Source organism: Trachypithecus francoisi, unplaced genomic scaffold, assembly GCF_009764315.1.
Source record: "Trachypithecus francoisi isolate TF-2019V2 unplaced genomic scaffold, Tfra_2.0 Lachesis_group21, whole genome shotgun sequence".
In the NCBI taxonomy this organism is placed as follows: domain Eukaryota; kingdom Metazoa; phylum Chordata; class Mammalia; order Primates; family Cercopithecidae; genus Trachypithecus; species Trachypithecus francoisi.
Genome location: NW_022681467.1, coordinates 36,798,310 through 36,819,175, shown reverse-complemented (window position 1 = coordinate 36,819,175; position 20,866 = coordinate 36,798,310). Strand labels below are relative to the sequence as shown.

Here is a 20,866-nt window from a genome sequence, read left to right as displayed (position 1 = left end):
CCATCTCCCAAGTTCAAGCAGTTCTCCTGCCTCAGCCTCCTGAGTCTCTTTTGATTCAGTGCTGTCACAGGTTGGGTTCTTTGGATGCGGACTCTGTAACAGGTTAGTGTGCAGCATGTTTATTAGGGAGTGCTCCTGGGATCAACACTCGGCGAGGTACTAGAAAGAAACAGGAGTGGGCACAGGGCAAACTAAATGGAGACGCAGGCCCGATGACAGTCTCAGCCAACCCCCAGGATCTCTGTTGTCTGGCACTAGCCTGGAAAGGAGTTGTAATGTCTTGGGAAGAGCCTAGCCTGGGCCAGACGGCACTCTGCAGCCAAGGTGGTCTTCCAGGGGCTGGCAGCTAAAGATTTTCTGCTGATAGCTCTCCCAATAGTTGGGTCAACAAGTCCTTCCTTGAAGGGGATCTGGGTGGCACATGGCTATGCCTGCCACAAATGTATTCTTTTTCAGCCCTTTAAAAAAAAGTTTTGAGTACTTAAAAATAGAGAACAAAATATAGAAATAGGAGATGAGATTATAAGGAGGAGGATGATAATATGGTTTATGGGTTAACGTAGCTGATGTGATTGAGAATTAAACATGGCTGAGCTTCCTGATAGTCCAAACAATAACACTTTCTATTCTATTAACTGGTTCTTTGGAGTAAAAAAAAAAAAATTCTGGGGTTAAATTATAAAAGAAGTTTCTCACCTGGATACTTATTTAATTGAAATAGTGGAGAATGTTCTCAACTGATTAATAGCAAATGCTGATGCCGTTTTCATTTGTTCCTTGTAATGGCCTTGAGTGAATATCGAAGGCATAATATACAAGTATAGTGTATAGCTCACTGAAGCCCTTTTCACATTAGAAGGGAGCAGATTTATAGTCTTGTAGTATCTAATTTGATCCATGTATAAAACATTGTCCTTTTCCTTTAAACCGTTCTTTTTTTTTTTTTTTTTTTAACTCTTATTGCCCAGACCAGAGTGCGGTGGCGCAATCTTGGTTCACTGCAACTCCTGCCTCCCGGGTTCAAGCAAGTCTCCTGCCTCAGCCTCCTGAGTAGCTGGGATTACAGGCACGTGCCACCATGCTCAGCTAATTTTTTGTATTTTTAGTAGAGACAGGGTTTCATCATGTTGGCCAGGTTGGTCTCGACTCCTGACCTCAGGTGATCCACCTGCCACAGCCTCCCAAAGTGCAGGGATTACAGGTGTGAGCCACTGCACCCAACCTAAACCATTCTTTAATTTTTAGTCAGTTTCTCATGTTAGACATCTGAACAGCCCCTCCTCTGGGTTTGTGAGCCAGCCTGCACCTCAGCATACAGCCAGTATTACTTCCTAAGAACTAACAGTGCACCTTGAACTCCACCCACAACCTGCTGTTTAGGCTCCTGACCCCTGGCCCCCAAATCTGTCTATGGCTCCAACTTAGTCGTCAGGCCTCACACTTCTTAGGTCATGTCCACCTGCTTTCCTCCTCACCTGGGATGTATTATCTGTCCCTCAAGAGCCTCGTGTTTTCTCTCAAGGCAAAATCACACCTGGCTCAGCTGTTCCCAGGGACTGCTCTCTCCATCAACCTTGGTGTATCTCTGTGATTGGCCCCTGTAGTGGGACCCAGATGTTGAGGTTCTCCAGCTGGGCTGCAAATGTACCTTCTTCTGAAAGGTGGCAGGGACACTGTGATTGCATCACTGAGGCGACATATGGGAATAAAGAGAATGGGAAAGCCCTTGCCAGCTACTGGCCCAGGCCAGGGCAGACCTGCACTTGTCTTGTTTTTCTGTCTCCTCCTTGCAACACGCTTCACTGATGCGTCCTCTAGAGCACTAGGACAGCAAGCTGAGTCAGAACAAGTTCCCACTCCAGCAGTGGGTACGGAAATGCCAACAGACCATGACAATTCAGTGTGATGGGAGCCCCTGGAGCACCGAGAAGGGCCACTTGGCTTTATTGAGACCTGTTGGTGTTGTGGAGATAGAGCAGAGTGAGAGACTATATGCCTGAAAGAGATGTGGCCACTCCAGATACAAGGCAAACACTCATTTTCATGATAGGGTCACTCCAAGTTGTTTTGTGGGTTATTATTAAGTTTTTGCAACTAAAATATAAACATTTTTAGAGATGCAAATGTCCACATATAATAGTTTATTTAGTTACATGTACATACTTTAAGTCACATATTTAAAACAATGTATTGATTCATGAATATTGATTTTTCGCACACTCACATTTTCAGTAAATTATATTCAACTCTTTATATGAATCTTGGATTTCTGTATTTTCACCATAAATCGCTTTTTAAGTCATCTAATAGAATCTCTCACATCATCACTTTCCCTCTCTTCTAAGTTTTAGAGAGAGCAAACAACCTTTTTTTTTTTTTTTTTTTTGAGACAGAGTTTCACTCTTGTTGCCCAGGCTGGAGTGCAATGGCGCGATCTCAGCTCACTGCAACCTCCGCCTCCCAGGTTCAAGCGATTCTCCTGCCTCAGCCTCCCGAGTAGCTGGGATTACAGGTGCACACCACCACACCTGGCTAATTTTTTGTATTTTTAGTAGAGATGGCGTTTCACCATGGCCAGGGTGGTCTTGAACTCTTGACCTCAGGTGATCCACCAGCCTTGGCCTCCCAGAGTGTTGGGATTACAGGCATGAGCCACTGTGCCCGGCCAACTTTTTTTACTTAAAATTTTTTTTTACTTAAAAAATAATTTTTGTTGAGGAATAATTTACATATAAATACATCCATTTTTAAGTGTAAAATTTGTGCTTTGACAAATGTATACCCTCATGTAACCTCCACCCAATCAAGATAGAGAATATTTCCATCATCCCAACATGTTTCCTGGTGCCCCTTTGCAGTCAGTCTCCTGCGTCCCCATCCAGCAACCACTGACTGACTTTCTGTCACTACAGATGAGTTTTGCCTATTCTGCAATTTCACATAAATGGATTCATACAGTATGTACTCTTGTGTCTACGTTCAGCATAATGTTATTGAGATTCATCCATGTTACAGCAAAGAGAATACTTTCTGAATTAGTATGTGATGTTATCACTGAAAGTTGTAACCTAAGCATAATTACCTTTTAGTATAACATTAAAATATTGCTTTTTTCCCCCTCAATTCCTCTATGGATATATACTAATAATCTTCAAAATAACCAGTTACTGTATTGCTTTAAACATGTTATGAAATATCTCTGCTGGGCATAGTAGCTCACACCTATAATATCAGCATCTGGGGAGGCTGAGACAGGAAGATTGCTTGACCCCGAGAGTTGGAGACCAGCCTGGGCAACATAGTGAGGCCTTGTCTCTAAAAATATAAAAATAAAAAAATTAGCCGGGCATGGTAGCATGCACCTGTAGTCTCAGCTCTTCAGGAAGTTGAAGTGGGAGGATTGTTTGAGCCCAGGAGTTCAAGGCTGTAGTGAGCTATGATCACACCTGTGTACTCCAGCCTGGGCAACAGAGGTGAGACCCTGTGTCTAAATAAAAAAGACATTTTTAAAGAAAAATCTCGGCCAGGTACGGTGGCTGGGCCGGGTGCAGTGGCTCACACCTGTAATCCCAGCACTTTGGGAGGCTGAAGTGGGCAGATCACCTGAGGTAAGGAGTTCGAGACCAGCCTGGCCAACGTGGTGAAACCGTCTCTACTAAAAATACAAAAAAATTAGCATTACAAGTGGCACATGCCTGTAATCCCAGCTACTCAGGAGGCTAAGGTAGGAGAATCGTTTGAACCTGGGAGGCAGAGGTTGCAGTGAGCCGAGATTGCACCGCTGCACTCCAGCCTAGGCAACAGAGCAAGACTCCATCTCAAAAAAAGAAAAAGAAAAATCTCAAATGTGTCTAAGTGCGTAGTATAGTGAATGCCCACATACCCATCATCTAGCTTCAATAAGGAATTAGTGGCCACTCTTGTTTCATGCCAAATTCCACCCACTAACCCCTCCCATATTATTTTGACCCAAACCTCAACTCTGTCATATTATCCATTACTATCTCAGTTCTTCTAAAAGACTGTGGTATGTGTGTGTGTGTAGATAGAATCTCACTCTCACCTAAGCTGGAGTGCAGTGTTACAGTCTTAGCTCATTGCAGCCTTGGGCTCCCCGGCTCAAGTGATCTTTCTGCCTTGGCCTCCCAAACTGCTGGGATTACAGGCATGAGCTATTGCTCCTGGCCTAAAAGACTCCTTTAAAAACATTTGTGTGGGCCAGCCAGGCACGGTGGCTCATAGCTGTAATCCCAGCACTCTGGGAGGCTGAGGCGGGAAGATCACAAGGTCAGGAGTTCCAGATCAGCCTGGCCAACATGGTGAAACCCCATCTCTACGAAAAATACAAAAATTAGTTGGGTGTGGTGGCAGGAGGCTGAGGCAGGAGAATGGTTTGAACCCAGGAGGCAGAGGTTGCAATGAGCCAAGATCATACCACTGCACTCCAGCCTGGGTGACAGAGCTATACTCCGTCTCAAAAAAACAAACAAACAAAAAAACCCAAAAACACACATAGTACAATTATAAAATCTAAAAAAGGCTTTGCTATTTAGTGATCTCTAAGAGGCTTGTTTAAATGGAATTCTTGGGATTGTGAAAAATAATTACTAAGTCTGTGTTAAATTTCTTTGTCTCCTTGTTTACTGATTTTTGTCAGGGGACTACTTATAAGCATCCAAAACTGGCCTGAGGTCATTTCAGGGTAATGTGTTTTCTCTAAAAAGTGCTTTTTGGTTCAAAACAAGTTGACAGTGTCTCATTATTTGAGGAGTTTCTAAGGAGTAAAATTTTTTTAGAAAAAAATTAAATTTTATGGTATTGAGGAGATGATTTTGGAGTAATTTACTGGGTGTGGAAATGAGAGGAATGAAGGATGGTGGCTACCTTAGTTTCTGGGTTGGGGGACAAAGGATCTGGTGCCCTTCCCTGAGCTGTGAAGCCCAGGCCCAACAAGCTTGGGGTGGTAGGTACTGAGCTCAGTTCTAGAGACGCTGAGATTGAGGTGCCCGTGGACATGCCCTGCAGAGGTGTAGTTGACAGTATGAGTCTGGAGCTTAGAAAAGGGCTCTAGGCTAGAGAGAAAGAGGTGTCATCACCTGTTGGGGCAAATGAAATCAGCTACGCTGAGAGAAGAATCATGGCACTTAGGGCCTGATAGAAGAGGTGACTCAGAAAAAGCCTGATAGGGACCAGGAGGAAAATCAGGAGAGATTGGCGTTATGAAAACCAGAGAGAAGGGAGTGGTCACATATTGAATGATTCCATTTACATGAAATGTTCAGAATGCACATTTAGAAAGGTTAGTGGAGGCTGGGAGTGGTAATGTGGATTAACTATAAGTGAGCATGAAGGATCTTACAGGGAGATGAAAATGTTCTAAAATTGATTTATGGTTAATAGTTGCACCACTCAGCAAAGTTACTAAAAATCATTGTACCCTCAAAATGATGGAAGGAGCGGTCAACAGTGTCCAGTGCCACAGAGACCCTAAGATGCAGAATGGAGAGCCCATGTATTGGTTTGGTCATTTAGTCATTGGTGATAAGTGGTCAGAGTGAAGAGAAGGAATTGGGGGCTCATGGGACAGAAGCTAGTTGCAGTGGGTGGGGGAATGACTGGATGGTGTAGATGACTCATTGCAGGTGCTTGTTTGGGAAAAAAGGGAAAGTAGTGGCTGGAAAGGGCTGAGGGTTGTGAAGGGTTTTTTTTCATATTTTAATGTAGCAGAGGTCTGAAATTTGACAGCTTTTGGCAGGGAGAATGGACACACAGGACTTGCTGGCCAGATTTGGGGGATGGGAGGTGAAGGTGAGGTAAAAAAAGAGGAGCCAAGTCAGCACACAGATATCTGGCTTGCGTAGCACGTGGAAGCCGTTTGCCCACACCGAACTCGGGCATCATAGAAAGGCCTGATGGGAGGAAGTTTCTCAGACCCTGCCCATCTGGCCTGTTCTTGGACGTGGCTGGAAGTAAAACCTACTGGACTAGGCAAGGGGATGTTTACTCTTGACTCCTGGGGTCAGGCATCCTTCAAGGCCCTTTACATCTAGCCCCCACCTACCTGTTCAGCTTCTTTTCTCATCCCCAGTGGCCAGGTCGGCTTCCCATTCTCTGGCTTTGGTCTCCCAGGCCTGCTGCCACCGTCTGAGATGCCCTTCTCAGTTGTGTTGAGCAGCATCTTGTTGCCCAGCATCTGCCCTCAGACTTGCAAGGGAGGTCCTTGCCAGAGAGGTAAGCATTACTTCCTGTTCATCAGCAAGGTCTTCTGCGTGCAAGGCCTCCTTACCTGACCTTCTAGCTTTGGACCAGTTTGTCCCCTAGCTGTGGCATCTGAGGTCCACTTATCACCTACCTACCAGCCACAGTGTATCAAATGGGTACCAAAAGAGCCTCTCTGTTGTATTCCCTGCATTCAGTGGCCAGCTACCTCAACACAGAATTCAAAGACACCTGGCTGGAGTCTCTCTGCTCCAAAGCAGTGATGGCTACATAACCTCCCTTATTCCCTGGGGTGAATGCTGCCTTTTTCACTGGTTAATGAAAATACAGGCTGCCAAGGACCTCTAGGATTCTATTGTAGGCCTAGTACCAGCCCTGCCTCCAGCCTCAGGGAGAACAGAGACTATGGGTTTGCCTCCCCAAAGACACCTACCTGCTCGTGCTAACAAGCTAGAGGGCCCAGGGCCCTTCCATTAATTTACCAATTCTGACCCTTCTGGCCTTCCTGCTCCCTGTAGTCCATTTGACCTAGAGACCTCACCTTTCATTCTGAATTCCAGACTTACCTATAATTTAGGATGAGCAAATGAACAATTTTTGTGGAGACCATAGCCAGCTAGGGTATCTGGAGCATCAGAAAGTGGTCAGAGACCACACTGCCTCTTTCAATTAAGCAGTCAATGCAGGGAGACGTTTGCATCCCACCTGGGAAGGGGCTTCTGGGATCTGGAACCTTAATTCTCCCCATCCTGATTGTAAGCTTAGCCACATGAGCAAACTCAAAGCTGCTCCCTTCTGCTTTTGGCCAGTGCACATGGAAAGCTCTCCAAAACTTGACTCAAATACAGCTGCAACATCCTGCTCAATATACTTTACCTACGCTAGGCCTCTGATGCTGTCTTTGCACCACACCTCTTACTGTGGATTTTTTGCATCCTCCCTTCCTTTCCTTTCCTGTCTTCATCTAAGGATATGGACTTTGGCTCCCCTTTAACCCACACCCACAGCAGCAGGACAGGCACACACACCCCTTTCCAGGCCAGGCCCTACCTCATCTGCTCCTGGGAGGAATCTACTCTTGCTGACCTGAGTGGTGAGACCTCATCCCACACTAAGTCCCAGCCCCAACTCTGGCCTGAGGTCCTTTGTAACAAAGAGGCAGACGCTTAAGTTTCCGTTAAGTTGTAGGAATTTATTTTAAATAACCTACAGTTGATTAAAAGGGAATTCATGATAAAAATAGAAGATACTTGAGGAAAGATGTGGGAAATGGACTCTGCACACACACTAAACTAACAATGCCTCTAAAACTAATGATTATAGCAAAAAAAGTCTTCACATTAAAATTCTGCTTTTTATGTTTTTTTTTTTCCATTTTTTACACAATTACAAAAGAAAAAATAAAAGCCCTAAAATCTTGATTATTTTTCTTTTTTGGACCAAATACTCATTTTCCTCTAAATTTATTGACCTGTGGAACTTTTTATACAATAAAATCTTTCAAGTGAAAGATTAGGGTTAAAAACAAAAAGATGGATATCTTAAAGGGTACAGCGAATGCTCAGAACAAAGGATGATGGGAAAATGGTTTCAGTCACTGATTATTTCATTATCCTTAGACTCACTCGCCCTTCATCCCTCCCCAACCCCAATCTACACGATCTTTAAGATCAAGAAAAAGGTTTAAATATTTTAAAATAATTAAAAATAAAAATTCACATTTAAAAAGGAACACTCAAGTCAGGAAATATTTTCCCATCATGCTTTTCTGTGAACAGGTGTCTGAACCAAAACACTGCCAAAGCCACAACTGCTTCAAGTTTAATGAAAATTGATCCCCATGACAATAGAGAGTGACGTCTCTAACAGGTGCGCTGGGTTTTTTGTTCTACTTAATTTTAAATTCCTGAAATGGGGGAGAGGGGAGGGAGTTTAGGAATTTATTTCTATTAAAATATAGAAGTTATTGCAAAACCCTAACTGTAAAAACGCACCAATATAATCGGACTTTGCATACAGTAGCTAAGAGAATCCAAACATTTCAGTGAAACAGTGAATTTGCCTGGTAGAACGCTGACAAATTCCCATCCACTTGCCCTCTTGAAAATAAAAACAAAATTCAAAACAAATCATACAGCTAGAATTTTGATATCTGAAATATTTTTAAATAAGTTGTCCATAGGACAACTGGCTCAGCTCTCCCTTATAATATCTCCAGGTTTATCTTTTCGCAAAGATGTTGGTTTGTTAAGACTTGCTGCCTCTCTCCCCCAGGCACGAGGGCAAGCGAGGCTCAGTTTATCCATCTTTCCCAAACCACACTGTTCCTTTTTACAGAACCCTGCCTCTTGAGACTGGCTAAAACTCGTAGTCTTCATCAGCCATGTCAATGGCCCAGGCAAACTTTTCCCGCTGGGTTTTGTTGTAAATCTTCTCAATTGGGACGCCCCACTTCTTGCACCTGCAAACAAAGGAGAAATAAGGGGGATTAGGGTGACTCAGCAATGGCCCATATCTGAAGCCCAGGGTCAGATGTTCCATCTTCTCTTTCACATCTGTCTAGTGAGGATGCAAATTAATAGTGCACCAAGCACGTTCTAAAGGTTTTATGTGATCAACTCATTTAATCTTGGCAGTGATTCTAAAGTAGGTGCTTCTGCAGATGTACAAGTGAAAAAGGTACAGATGAAGAAACTGAGGCAGAGACGTTAGGTAATTTACTGATTTTCTTACACAGCTAGCTGGTAAGTGACCTGACATTTGAACCCAAGCAGTTTTTCTCCATGTTCTTAACCCTATACTATATTGCCTTTTAAGAGCTAACCAAACCTCTAGCACCAAACAAGGCAAAACGAGCAGAAAGAGGTACAAAAGAGCTAGGTGGAATCTTTAGCCTGGACTAGCAAGTGCCATAGGGGAGGGTATCTCCACCTATGCTCAGAACTTAACAGCTCAAACTAAACATCTTCTAAAACAAAGCCATTTGTTTCAGATGTTATGTGACAGTGTGTGTGACACACAGAGAGAAACCTAATATTTATCTGCCTTTGTTAAAGGCCCCTCTGCCTCTCTGTGTAAGTTGCTCAGATCTCTAGTCTCATCTTTATCTCTTGTTCCTACCTTCAACTGCAAAAAATTTCAACGAAAAGTTTTGTTGAAGGGTAGAGTTGGATGGGCTCTTTCCTATTTTTCCAGAAGCTAAGAGTTTCCATTCCTGTCCTAAAGTTCCATAAGGAATAGGGACGGAACCTGCCTCTTAAAAACATAACATACACTACAAGGCAGTATGACAGCACTGACCATTTAGGAGCAACCAGAATGTTGCAATGCATTTACAGACAAGGTTCAGCAACCAAAGTAACTTGTATACAGCTGAAGCCAGAAGTTTCCGCAGAGGACTAGAAGTGTGCAGCTTAGGAATGGCATGTAAAGGCCACCAGTGCCCTCCACCTTTCTCAAGCTAGCAGCAGGAGCTCAAGGAGGGTTCAACACTTACCAAGCCACTGTGATCCTAGGGTCCAGATAATTGAGTTTGGAGGTTCCCAAGGCAATCTGTTTATTTTCCTCTCGGTCTGTGGCTTGAACTTCCAGCTTCATCAACTGTTCCTCCAGTCTCTGCACAGCCTTCTTCTTTGACTCTACTACCCTAGAAGAATAGCAGAGTCCTAAAGAACCAGGCCTGGGCTCTAAACAAGAGCACACTGTACCCATGCTGCCACTTTGAGTCAATAAAAGCCCTAGTACAGAGATTTCCAAAAGACATCCCTCAGAAACCATAGAAAAGCCAGGGCCCCAGGACCTCTGAAAGATACTGCACACACTTTTCTCCACCCGCCCCAACTTTTACAATACCAGGTACGTACTTCTTGGTCTTTGCATCCTTCATGACCTTGGCATCAGCCTTAGCACTTTTCAGGTCTCTCCGGGCATCTGCTAGCTGTTCCTTCTTGGCATCAATCTAGGGGAAATAATAGTGGTAAGGTTATGAGCTGTAGAGGAAAAATGGCTCCCTCAAGACAAGGTGAAACCTAGATGTTATCTGGACCAAGCTGTCTCTGTCAGTGGTTTGTCAGATAAAAACACCAAGGGTGGCTTCATGAAGGCAGGGAGAAGATGCACAAGGACTACTGAATTCAACTATTTGTTCTTCAGTGATCTTGCAAGAAACAAGGGTTCTATAGCACAGTAACCTAGGGGCTCAGGGAAAGGAACCCGCTGGGGCTGGGAATCTGGGTGCTGATCTTTCCAACAGAGAACACTCTGCTGTCAGACATCTGGGAGAACGGCTACAAATGACAGCTGTTTATCAAATAGATCCTGTGCCAGTTTTTAGCTTTCATTCCAAGAACACTGTAGGAGCTACTCTTTAGGAAGCTGAGGCAGGATACTTGCATCTACTGGGCAAGCCCAGCTCGTTCCTCAGATCCCACCAGTACTCTGGGAAGACGATGACAGCTTCTCAAGGAAAATGGATGCACTGAAGAGAGTACTCAAGGGGCTACAAACTGGCAATTAAAAGACACCCAGGAAGCCAAACAGCTCAGCCAATCTGTCCCAAACCAGGACATGGCAGGGCTTAGCTTTGGCATTCTGTTTTTAAAAGGAGAGAGGTCACCGGGCGTGGTGACTTATGCCTGTAATCCTAGCACTTTGGGAGGCCGAACCGGGTGGATCACAAGGTCAGGAGATCGAGACCATCCTGGCTAACATGGTGAAGCCTCGTCTCTACTAAAAATACAAAAAATTAGCCAGGCATGGTGGCGGGCACCTGTAGTCCCAGCTACTTGGGAGGCTGAGGCAGGAGAATGGCGTGAACCCGGGAGGTGGAGCTTACAGTGAGCCAAGATCAGGCCACTGCACTCCAGCCTGGGTGACAGAGCAAGACTCCGTCTCAATAAATAAATAAATAAATAAAATAAAAAGGGGAGAGGTCTGAGGTGGGAAGGACCTTAGTTGTCACTCAATGGATGTGAAAACACTTTCAGCTATGGAGCTTTTTTTCCCAAGTGAAATCTCATGGAATCCGTATCTATAAGGGAAGAGACAAGGGCAGTTTCAGCCTTTCTTGCTTGTTAGAATCCTTGAAGCACCACCGGTGACAGTTCTTAGATTCCTGCTTAGAGACAGCAGTGGATAACAACATGGAGCTAGAGCCCCTGTCAGTGAGCTCACGCTGCTCTGAGGGCAGGAGAACCCCATATCTATGATCATCTAGCTGATCTGTGAGGTTAAGACAACCTCCACAGAGTAAATAACATGTCTGACACACACTGGGCTGCTCACTGAGCCCAGAATTGTTTGTTAGATACACACAGCCCAAGACTGGAAACAGAGGCCACCATTGTGAGAGAATCACTAAATATGTTTTACTATGAATGGCTTACTTCCAATATCTATGTTGTCCAAAGCCAAACTGAGGGGACTGATTCTATATACAAAAGCATCACAGACACCACTAGCCAGATTCTTTTTAGGATAGAAATGTAGCAAACCACAATCTTTTAACCATTTCTGTGAATGCTAAAGTGGCAGGCTATGTCAAATTCTCTCAAAGCATCAAAGACTCCATTGATTCACTTGGCAAACAGGGGCGTGTGTTTGCTTTGTGGGCACACAGGAGAGGAATCCTGGGCTTGGAGGGCTCGTCTGGCAGGCAGCCTGGGCTGCCCAAACAGTGGTTCCAGAGTGAGAGCAACAAAAGACCTCCTCATACTCCTGGGAGGGGTTTTCCTGAATTAGGTAAACAGCACCTGAATATTCATGCTTTTATTTCTGGCTTGGAATGATAACATGAGGAGAATAAACAATTCCAGATGACCAGCATTTAACAGAGTGGCAGCAAATGTGAGCTGCTAGGATAGGCCATCTATAGAGTTCTTTGCCTGCCAATCACATGATCCAAGGACTCAAGAGGTCTATGGATGTATATTCATTCACTGTGGACGTGCACATCTCTTCAAGAAAGCCAGATGATATCTGTAGCATAAATTATAGGTTGTGTCCACCTTTTGAACCAGCTGTATTACTCACGGGTACTTATCTTAAGGAAATCTCAACAAATGGAAAACATTCTGAGCCTTAAAATGCAGTCTCATTCCATAGTAGTAGTTCTTAAACTCCAGTTGTACAAGTATAGAATTCCATGAACTTGGATGAGAAAAAAATTACATCTATAATTTCAATAACCTCTTTTTGAAATTTATTTATATTTACTTTTAAATTTTTAATAGAGACAGGGTCTCACTCTGTTGCCCGGGTTGGTCTTGAATTACTCAGCTCAAGTGATCCTCCCACCTCAAACTCCCAAAATGCTGAGATTACAGGTGTGAGCCACTGCACCCAGCCTCTAGCTGAAATTTAGCATTTCTTCTTCAGTTATGAATATGGGGAACAAACCATAGTAATATAATAGCAGCAGCACATATGACTTTATCATCAACAGATGTTAGACATTTTCATTTCATATTTGAATTGCTGCAGAAATCTTAAAGAATCATTGATATACATGAATTACTACCTTGAAATTTACTACAGCCACCTCAAGACCTTAATAAGGGAGCACATCTATTACTGTATCAGACTTTAAAATGTATTTTGATAACTGTATTTCAATATAATTTGTTTCCTTTTTAACCCTGTATATCTGTTCTACAATGAAATATCTGAAAATTCTCACTGTGGACCACCACGTTAGGATGAATTAGTTATGAAGTCATTGCTAACACAAAAATGTTCATCATCAAATGTTAAGTGCCTTATGGTTTAAAAGCTCAGTACCAGGTGGAGTCAGAAGGAGGAAAGAGGCTCAGAGACAAGGAATAGCACCTATTTGCACACCAGTCTTTCCGTCTAGGGCACCAACTTGTCTGGCACATGGCCAGTATTCAACAGATTTTGATGATGAACTATATAAAAATATGATTCATGTGGAATGCGTAAAAATAAAAATAGCTATGTTAGGATTGGAAAGACTTTAAATATATAATTGTTTCATCATCTTTTCAATTTGAAACAATCTAATTTGGAAATGGCTGTATTTCTGAGCTGTGGCAAGGAATTATGAAGACTCTCTTTAAATCCACTTTCCTCATGTACAATAAGGACAGTAATTAGCAATTAGAATGTACACCAAAGTTAGTTTTTCAAAATAGGGAGTGGCCAGTATAGAACTTCTATCTGTAGAAGGAAGAGTTCTTGAACAATGGGTACTCTGATATTCAGTATCTTGATTAGAGATTAACTACTATCATATTTCCATTTGTTTATCTTTAGCATAGACCTTCTACAACAGACCCAGAACTGGCCTGCTGATATTCCAGCCCCAAATCCTCTCATTTGCAGATGATCTGCCCACAGCAGACACAGTTCCCTTCATTTTATCCAAGATACCTTAGATTGTAAGTTCATCATAGACTTCTCAAAAGTTTTTGGTGGTGCCCTCTGATGGTTACAAAGAATTGCAACAGCTCGATTAGCACGGTTGTAAGAAAGGATCTTCGCTGGGATGTTCTCATCCGCTGTAAAGAAAGGAACATGGTAGCAGGAGGGTCAGTTTGCACGCCACAAGTGAACACACAGTATGTCTTCCCCCAGTGCCTCGTCCCCACGATTCTGCTGGCCCTTATCTTACTCAGATGATTAATTCAAGTTGTCCCCAAGGACTAAGGTCAAAATTGAGTCAATAGTCTTAAGAAAATGATAGTAGTAAGTTTATATGTAAGCTTGGTCTGGGTAAATTCCCATCACAAGAGGAACTCTGAGTCTAGGTAATATAATAAAATCTACATCTTTCCTTTTACTCAGGGAACTTGACTAGGGACCCTTCATCTCCTTGCTTCCTCCCCACCCATATGCTCACCATAGGTGCTGCTGCTATTACTATGGTTTGTTGCCCATATTCCTAAGTTCTATGATGGCCACTCCCTACCTCCCCACCTCTCCACCCAACATAGCCAGAACAGAATGAGGAATTGAAGGGACATTAAAAGTTTAAAAGTTTTAAGCCACAGGTGGTAGTAGTATTATGGTTATTATTATTTTAGAGATAGGGTCTCACTCTGTCACCTAGGCTGGAGTACGGTGGTATGGTCATAGCTAATTACAGCCCTAAACTCCTGGGCTTAGCCTCCCAGGCAGCTGGGACTACAGGTGCACACTGCCATACCTACCTAATTTTTAGAAATTTTTGTAGAGATGAGGTCTCACTATGTAGCCCAGGCTGGTCTAGAACCTGGGTTCAAGTTATTCTCCTGCCTTGGCTACCCAAGTGCTGGGATTACAGGTGTGAGCCACTGTACCTGGCCTGGTAGTATCTTATTTAAAAAGAAAAATTATAAATGCCATCCAAAAAAATTGTTTTTATTTGTATAGTGTGGCATTCTTTATACCACCTTAAAATACTGACCCTCAACATACCTACCTCTGGCTTTTCTGGTTCGTATTTTAAGGCCATTTGACGTATTTACAGAGGGCAGTGGAAATTCAATAGTGACTGGGCTCCAGGACAAAAAAGCCCATGGATCTTGGTGATGATATTCTAAAAATCAGCTATAGAAAGTATCTGCTCTCTTATGGGGGAAAAAAATGACAGAAACTTCAGGGGAAGGACTTGTTCCTGTATTTTTCTGGTAACCACGACAACTTTACTCTCTCCAATTTAACAGAACATCACAGCACTGTCTTCACTCTGTGGGCTTTTAAGTAATATACGTGTAAAACACAAATGCAGGCATTTTCATAGCAGGTGAAAAGCTGTCAGCATTCCATGAAATTAATCTTGAAGCTGGGGGTGGGAAGGGGGAAACAGCACTGATCCTATGTTTATACAACTAAGCATAGCATTAGCTGGCTACTAGAGGTCTAAAGCGAAAAAGTGACCACAAGTAGGGAAAAAAGGTAGAACTGAGGCCGGGCGCGGTGGCTCAAGCCTGTAATCCCAGCACTTTGGGAGGCCGAGATGGGCGGATCACGAGGTCAGGAGATCGAGACCATCCTGGCTAACACGGTGAAACCCCATCTCTACTAAAAGTACAAAAAACTAGCCGGGCGAGGTGGCAGGTGCCTGTAGTCCCAGCTACTCCGGAGGCTGAGGCAGGAGAATGGCGTGAACCCGGGAGGCGGAGCTTGCAGTGAGCTGAGATCTGGCCACTGCACTCCAGCCTGGGCGACAGAGCGAGACTCCGTCTCAAAAAAAAAAAAAAAAAAAAAAAAAAAAAGTAGAACTGACTCTAAGACTTATATAAGCAAGGACACCGGATACCATTAGTAGGGGTGTGGGCCCTGTCTGGCCAAGCAATACTTACGGGCTGTGAGTTCTTTTAGCTGCTGCTGTAGCGTGATGGAGGCATTGTATGTACGGAATACCTTGGCTGTCAAGCCCTCCATGAGATCCTGAAGATGCTTATTCAGAATACCAGTCTGGAGGAGACAAAGCAACAGAGATTTAGGTCAAAGCTGTACTACCTGCTCCTTCTGGCAGTCCTAGGAGTAATTTATGCCAGTGCAGTCACAATCTTGTCGGTTTATTGCCCTACAAGTGGGAAGTCAGGGAAAGAGGAAAAGAATTCCAGAATACAGGGTTACATGACGCCTCTCTATGAAGTATTTCAATCTTTTTGTGTGTGTATGACAGGGTCTCACTCTGACACCCAGCCTGGAGTGCAGTGGTGCAATCTTGGTTCACTGCAGCCTCCACCTCCCAGGCTCATGCAGTCCCCCTGAGGCTCTTAAGTAGCTGGGACTACAGGTGTGGACTACCATGCCTGGATAATGGTTTTGCCATGTTGCCCAGGCTGGTCTCAAACTCCTGACCTCAAGGGATCTGCCCTATTTGACCTCCCAAAGTGCTGGGGTAACAGGCGTAAGCCACCAAGCCTGGCCCAGGCTGGTGGGCTTAACAGACCAATAAAGCAAATTTGTCCTTCCCTATTAAGATATCAGGGATAGGTTTTGGCTCTCCAGCAGGGGTGGCTGGGCATCCAGTGAAGTGAAAGTGCTGCAGGAGCAGGGAAGGATAAAAGGTAGGGCTTGTCTACCCCCCACCCTGAGTGCTTTAGCAGTTGTTCTGCAGCAGATGTGTCTTCTTTTGACTACAGATTCACTGTGGGCTCAGAGGGAGGAAGACAGCGTGTACGGGATGCCACAGAGCAGGCCAGGCTAAAGGGAGAGCCCAAGTCGTCTGCCAGCAACCCTCCCCTTTACGTACTGTAAGGCTTTGGCTGGGACTCCCTTCAACATAGTGTGCTTTGTCTACTCACATTGAGTCTATCAAAAAGATCATCCTCAGGCTGCTTGTTCTCCATAAATAGTTGTAGGTTCTTAAAAACCTGGAAGACATAAGTGAATCCTAATTATTACTCTTTGAAAAAATCCTAACTTTAGAAATAATCCCAAACTTAAAGAAACTTGCAAAGAAAAAGGCACAAGGAAGATGCATACATCCATCACTGAGATACACTGTTTCTGTTTACATTTCACCCCATTCATCATTTGCACAGTGCGCATGTATGCTCACTCTCTCCATGTGTATATTTACAGATATATATACATAATTATTTGTTCTGAGCCATTTATAAGCACTTACTTATCATATGGTCCTAAAGTACATTTATAAGTACTTACTTATAATATGGTCCCCAACATTTCAGTGTATATGTTCAAAAAATAGATATTCCCTTACATTTACACAGTATTTATTATCAGCTTCAAAAATTTACATTGATACAATCTACTGTCCACAATCCAATTTTCTCAGTTTACCTGATGATGCCCTTTATCTCACCAGTACAGAATCCAATCTGAGGTCAGGTATTACATTTAATTGTCAAATCTCTTTAGTCTCTCATACAGAGTACTTCCACAGCCAGCAAAGCCTAATTACTGATTATAGTGTCCTTATAAGAAGAGGACTGCTGGTGGGCTGGATTATTAGGATCCTGCACACTATATGTCTCTGGTTCAAGCCCAATACTTATGGAAAAGATTAGACTGGGACTATGGATCTGTAGCACCCTCTTCAGTGATGGGCTCAGAGATCTGGGGACTAACAGATTAACCTTTCACTCAGGAGCTGGAGAGAGGCTGAGCAAAGATGCAAAGTGACAAATGTGCCACATGACCAGGGGATACTAAGATACAGTTAAATCATATGCTGAATTTGCTGTAAGGGCCTATTCTACAGCATGCTCCAAAGAATACTGCTACAGAAGGCCACTCAATTGAATACTGCTACCAGAAGATAGCACAGGGCGGGACAGTGACTAAAAGGAGGTACACAAGATATCAAATAATATGTCTCTCCTCTTTCAAGTCATTTATTTTTATTTTAATTTGAGAGGCACACTCTCACTATTTTGCCCAGGCTGGAGTGCAGTGCTTATTCACAGGTGTGATCACAGCACACTACAGCCTCAAACTTTTGGTCTCCAGTGATTCTCCTATCTCAGTCTTCTGAGTAGCTGGGTCTACAGGCATGTGCCACAATGCCTGTCTCAAGTCACTTTTGCTGGTGCCCAGCAAAGTGCAGAGCACACAAAAAAGCAGTCAACCCATGCTTGTTGAATAATGAAAAACAAGCCAGACAGTACAGGCTACATTAACTTACTCGTTTCTCAACAGGGACCTTGTTATAGTATCTGATGGAGTCCTTCCCGAGGAAGTCAAACTCTACCACATATTCCTGACCATCCAGCTCTGGGTGTAGATTGATGTGCTCCACACGAAGTGAGCAGCAACCCACAGTGTCCGCTGTTTCTCCTTCCTCCTTTTCATTGCCTGCTCTCAAAGCAAGCTGCCCAGGAAAGAAAGAAAAGGTGAGCATGAGACAGACTCTTGCTGTGTCACCAGACTGCAGTGCAGTGGCGCAATCTCGGCTCACTGCAACCTTCGCCTCTCTGGTTCAAGTGATTCTCCTGCCTCAGCCTCCCAAGTAGCTGGGACTACAGGTGTCCACCACCACGCCTGGCCAATTTTTTTTGTATGTTTAGTAGAGACGGGGTTTCACCACGTTGGCCAGGATGGTCTCAATCTCTTGACCTCGTGATCCACCTGCCTTGGACTCCCAAAATGCTGGGATTACAGGCATGAGCCACCACGTCCGGCCTTTTGACCCTTATACAATTTCTGGGAACCCAAAACAGAAGCCTCTCAATTCTGTTTGAAGCCACAGCGTCAGTCAGCATGGCCTGGAAACTCTGGATTCTGCAGTGTTACTTCCTTCCCCACCCACTATGAAATCTATAGGGATGTTAAATATTCAAGCTCCTCTTCTGTCTGTTCTGTCCTCTGAAATGGGGATGGAGAAAACAAAAAAAATAAATAAGGCAGCAAATGAGGGAGTGCTGCTACTCTGGGCAATCAAACTCAAAAAGCTAGTGTGCATTTTGAGACAAGTCTGAACTTATGTTAAAACACAAGACTGGGGGAAAAACATGAACTTTTTTTTTTTTGTTTGAGACGGAGTCTTGCTCTGCCACCCAGGCTGGAGTGCAGTGGCCAGATCTCAGCTCACTGCAAGCTCCGCCTCCCGGGTTTATGCCATTCTCCTGCCTCAGCCTCCCGAGTAGCTGGGACTACAGGCGCCCGCCTCGTCGCCCGGCTAGTTTTTTGTATTTTTTTAGTAGAGACGGGGTTTCACCGTATTAGCCAGGATGGTCTCGATCTCCTGACCTCGTGATCCGCCCGTCTCGGCCTCCCAAAGTGCTGGGATTACAGGCTTGAGCCACCGTGCCCGGCCAAACATGAACTTTTTTTTCCTCTCGTGAGTACCAAGAAATTGATCTCCTCTAGAGCATGGTCTTTAAAACTATATAATGGTGATACCTGCCTGGTTTATTTAACCAATTTTATAAGTTATAACCAACTTTCTAAAGGAATGAAATAAAGTAAAAAAAAAATCAGAATCTACTGCTCACAGTAAGGCTAAGCATTGTTCTGTGCAACTTTTGATTCAGTTATACACACAAATGTATTTCTATGGTGTTGAGTTGTGATATACAGTATGTGGCACAGGGCCTGGGGCAGAGCAGAAACTCCGTTGTTAAGCTCAACACTAGACAATGCCGATGGGAGGATGCTCTCACCTTGTCGATGAAGTACAGGGCTACAGCTCTCTGCCGGACTTTCATCTCTTTAGACTTCCAGTCTTCTCGATACTGGTTCCGGATCTTGTCCACACATTTTTTCAGCCGCCGAGCAGTCTCGTATTTCTGCCAGTCCTTCTCACCCTATAAAGACCCAAACCCAAAAGTAGATTACTTCGGGACAGTGTAGTAAAGGCAGACTTTGAATATAGCCAGGCAAGGTGATGCAAGTCTATGATCCCGGCTAGCTAATCGGGAGGTTAAGGCACAAGAATTGCTTGAACGCAGGAGGCAGAGGTTGCAGTGAGCCGAGATCATGCCACTGCACTCCAGCATGGGTGACAAAGCAACACTTTGAACAAAAGAGCAGGAACTTGACCTTAAGGAAAGGTAAAAAAGAATAGTACTGAAGAGAGAGTTTGGCACATTTAACCTGATAAGAATGCACACTGTCCCATCTCACCGCCAAGCACAACTGACTTCTGAGGCTTTCCCAGAAGAAAGTTTCTAGTTTTAATTCTGTAAAATGTTTATGTTCCTGGGAAAAACCCACATGGGATGTCCCAAAAACTAAATTCTGTCAAGACAAAGCACATAATCACCCTCATTCCCACATCAATTTCACAGCCTTGCTGCCAACTCTGCGACCCAATAGCAGTTTTCTACTAGGACTGAATTCCATTAAATCTAAGTGAATTCCATTAAATTACAGTGTGGTGAAGCTGTCAGAGACGCAGAACCAAAGACTACAACATGTAATTACTAAGGACACAATGACTTCCAGGAACAACCATACTTATTCACCATTTTCTAACTTCTGCATTTCAAAACATTTCTTGATGAGACTGAGAGGAACTATGTTTCTGGGAAGACTTGAAAAAAAAATAAGAGCTTTTGGTGGAAGGGTTAAAAGTTGATTCTAAGGCCAATGAAGGGTTATTAAAACCGTGTGAAAACTGTGTCTAAACAATAGTGAAGAAGATTTCTGCTACCAAGCTGAATGAAAATAGACTCACAAGCAAGAGCCAATTATGACAAGTGAGAAGGGAAAAATTTCAAGAAATCCCAGAAGCAGGAGGTTACATAAAACAGCATAAAACAGACTACATGACATAAACATAGAGAAGGAATTTAAGAATCCAAGAATCTCTGCTCTTAATTTCCCCACCCACAACAAAGGAAAGTGGTAGTGATTTCTGCCCACACATGCCTGGTTCCTGACTATGACGTGGACCCATGGTCCTAGAGACATAAGACCTGTGGTGAAGATAACCAGCCTTTCAGCCTGGGTAATAGAGGACGACCCTATCAAAGAAAAGGGGTGGGTGGTGGGGTGGGGGCAGAACCAGCCTTCTGGGTGTGCATAAGCATGAGGTACCTACAGCAACAATGTCTTCCACTTCTTGTTCCTGAAAGTACTCAGACATTAAAAGCTTACAACAGTAAAGCTAAGGAGTCAGCACTCTCACAATCATGTGTGCCACTGGTATGTACTTGTTTGGCTACAAAACAGGAGTTTCAGTAACTACCTGCTATTATGGGTTGGTGATTTAGTAGTTGGTGACGCA

The 20,866-nt window shown here is 43.8% G+C and overlaps 1 protein-coding gene across 3 annotated transcripts in view; it reads right to left on the bottom strand.

Annotated features, from left to right (window-relative positions):
* Positions 1–7,390: 7,390 nt before the first annotated feature.
* Positions 7,391–20,866, bottom strand: part of TOP1 (DNA topoisomerase I) — a 98,025-nt gene continuing 84,549 nt past the window's right edge. For all 3 annotated transcript variants that reach the window (XM_033186422.1, XM_033186423.1, XM_033186424.1), the window contains 8 exons: positions 19,299–19,442; positions 17,822–18,007; positions 16,476–16,544; positions 15,522–15,636; positions 13,609–13,736; positions 10,083–10,177; positions 9,716–9,865; positions 7,391–8,680 (listed from right to left, as the gene is read on the bottom strand). In XM_033186422.1, coding sequence (XP_033042313.1) covers positions 8,578–8,680; positions 9,716–9,865; positions 10,083–10,177; positions 13,609–13,736; positions 15,522–15,636; positions 16,476–16,544; positions 17,822–18,007; positions 19,299–19,442 — 990 coding nt within the window. In that variant the 3' untranslated portion in view covers positions 7,391–8,577. The remainder of the gene's footprint in view (positions 8,681–9,715; positions 9,866–10,082; positions 10,178–13,608; positions 13,737–15,521; positions 15,637–16,475; positions 16,545–17,821; positions 18,008–19,298; positions 19,443–20,866) is intronic.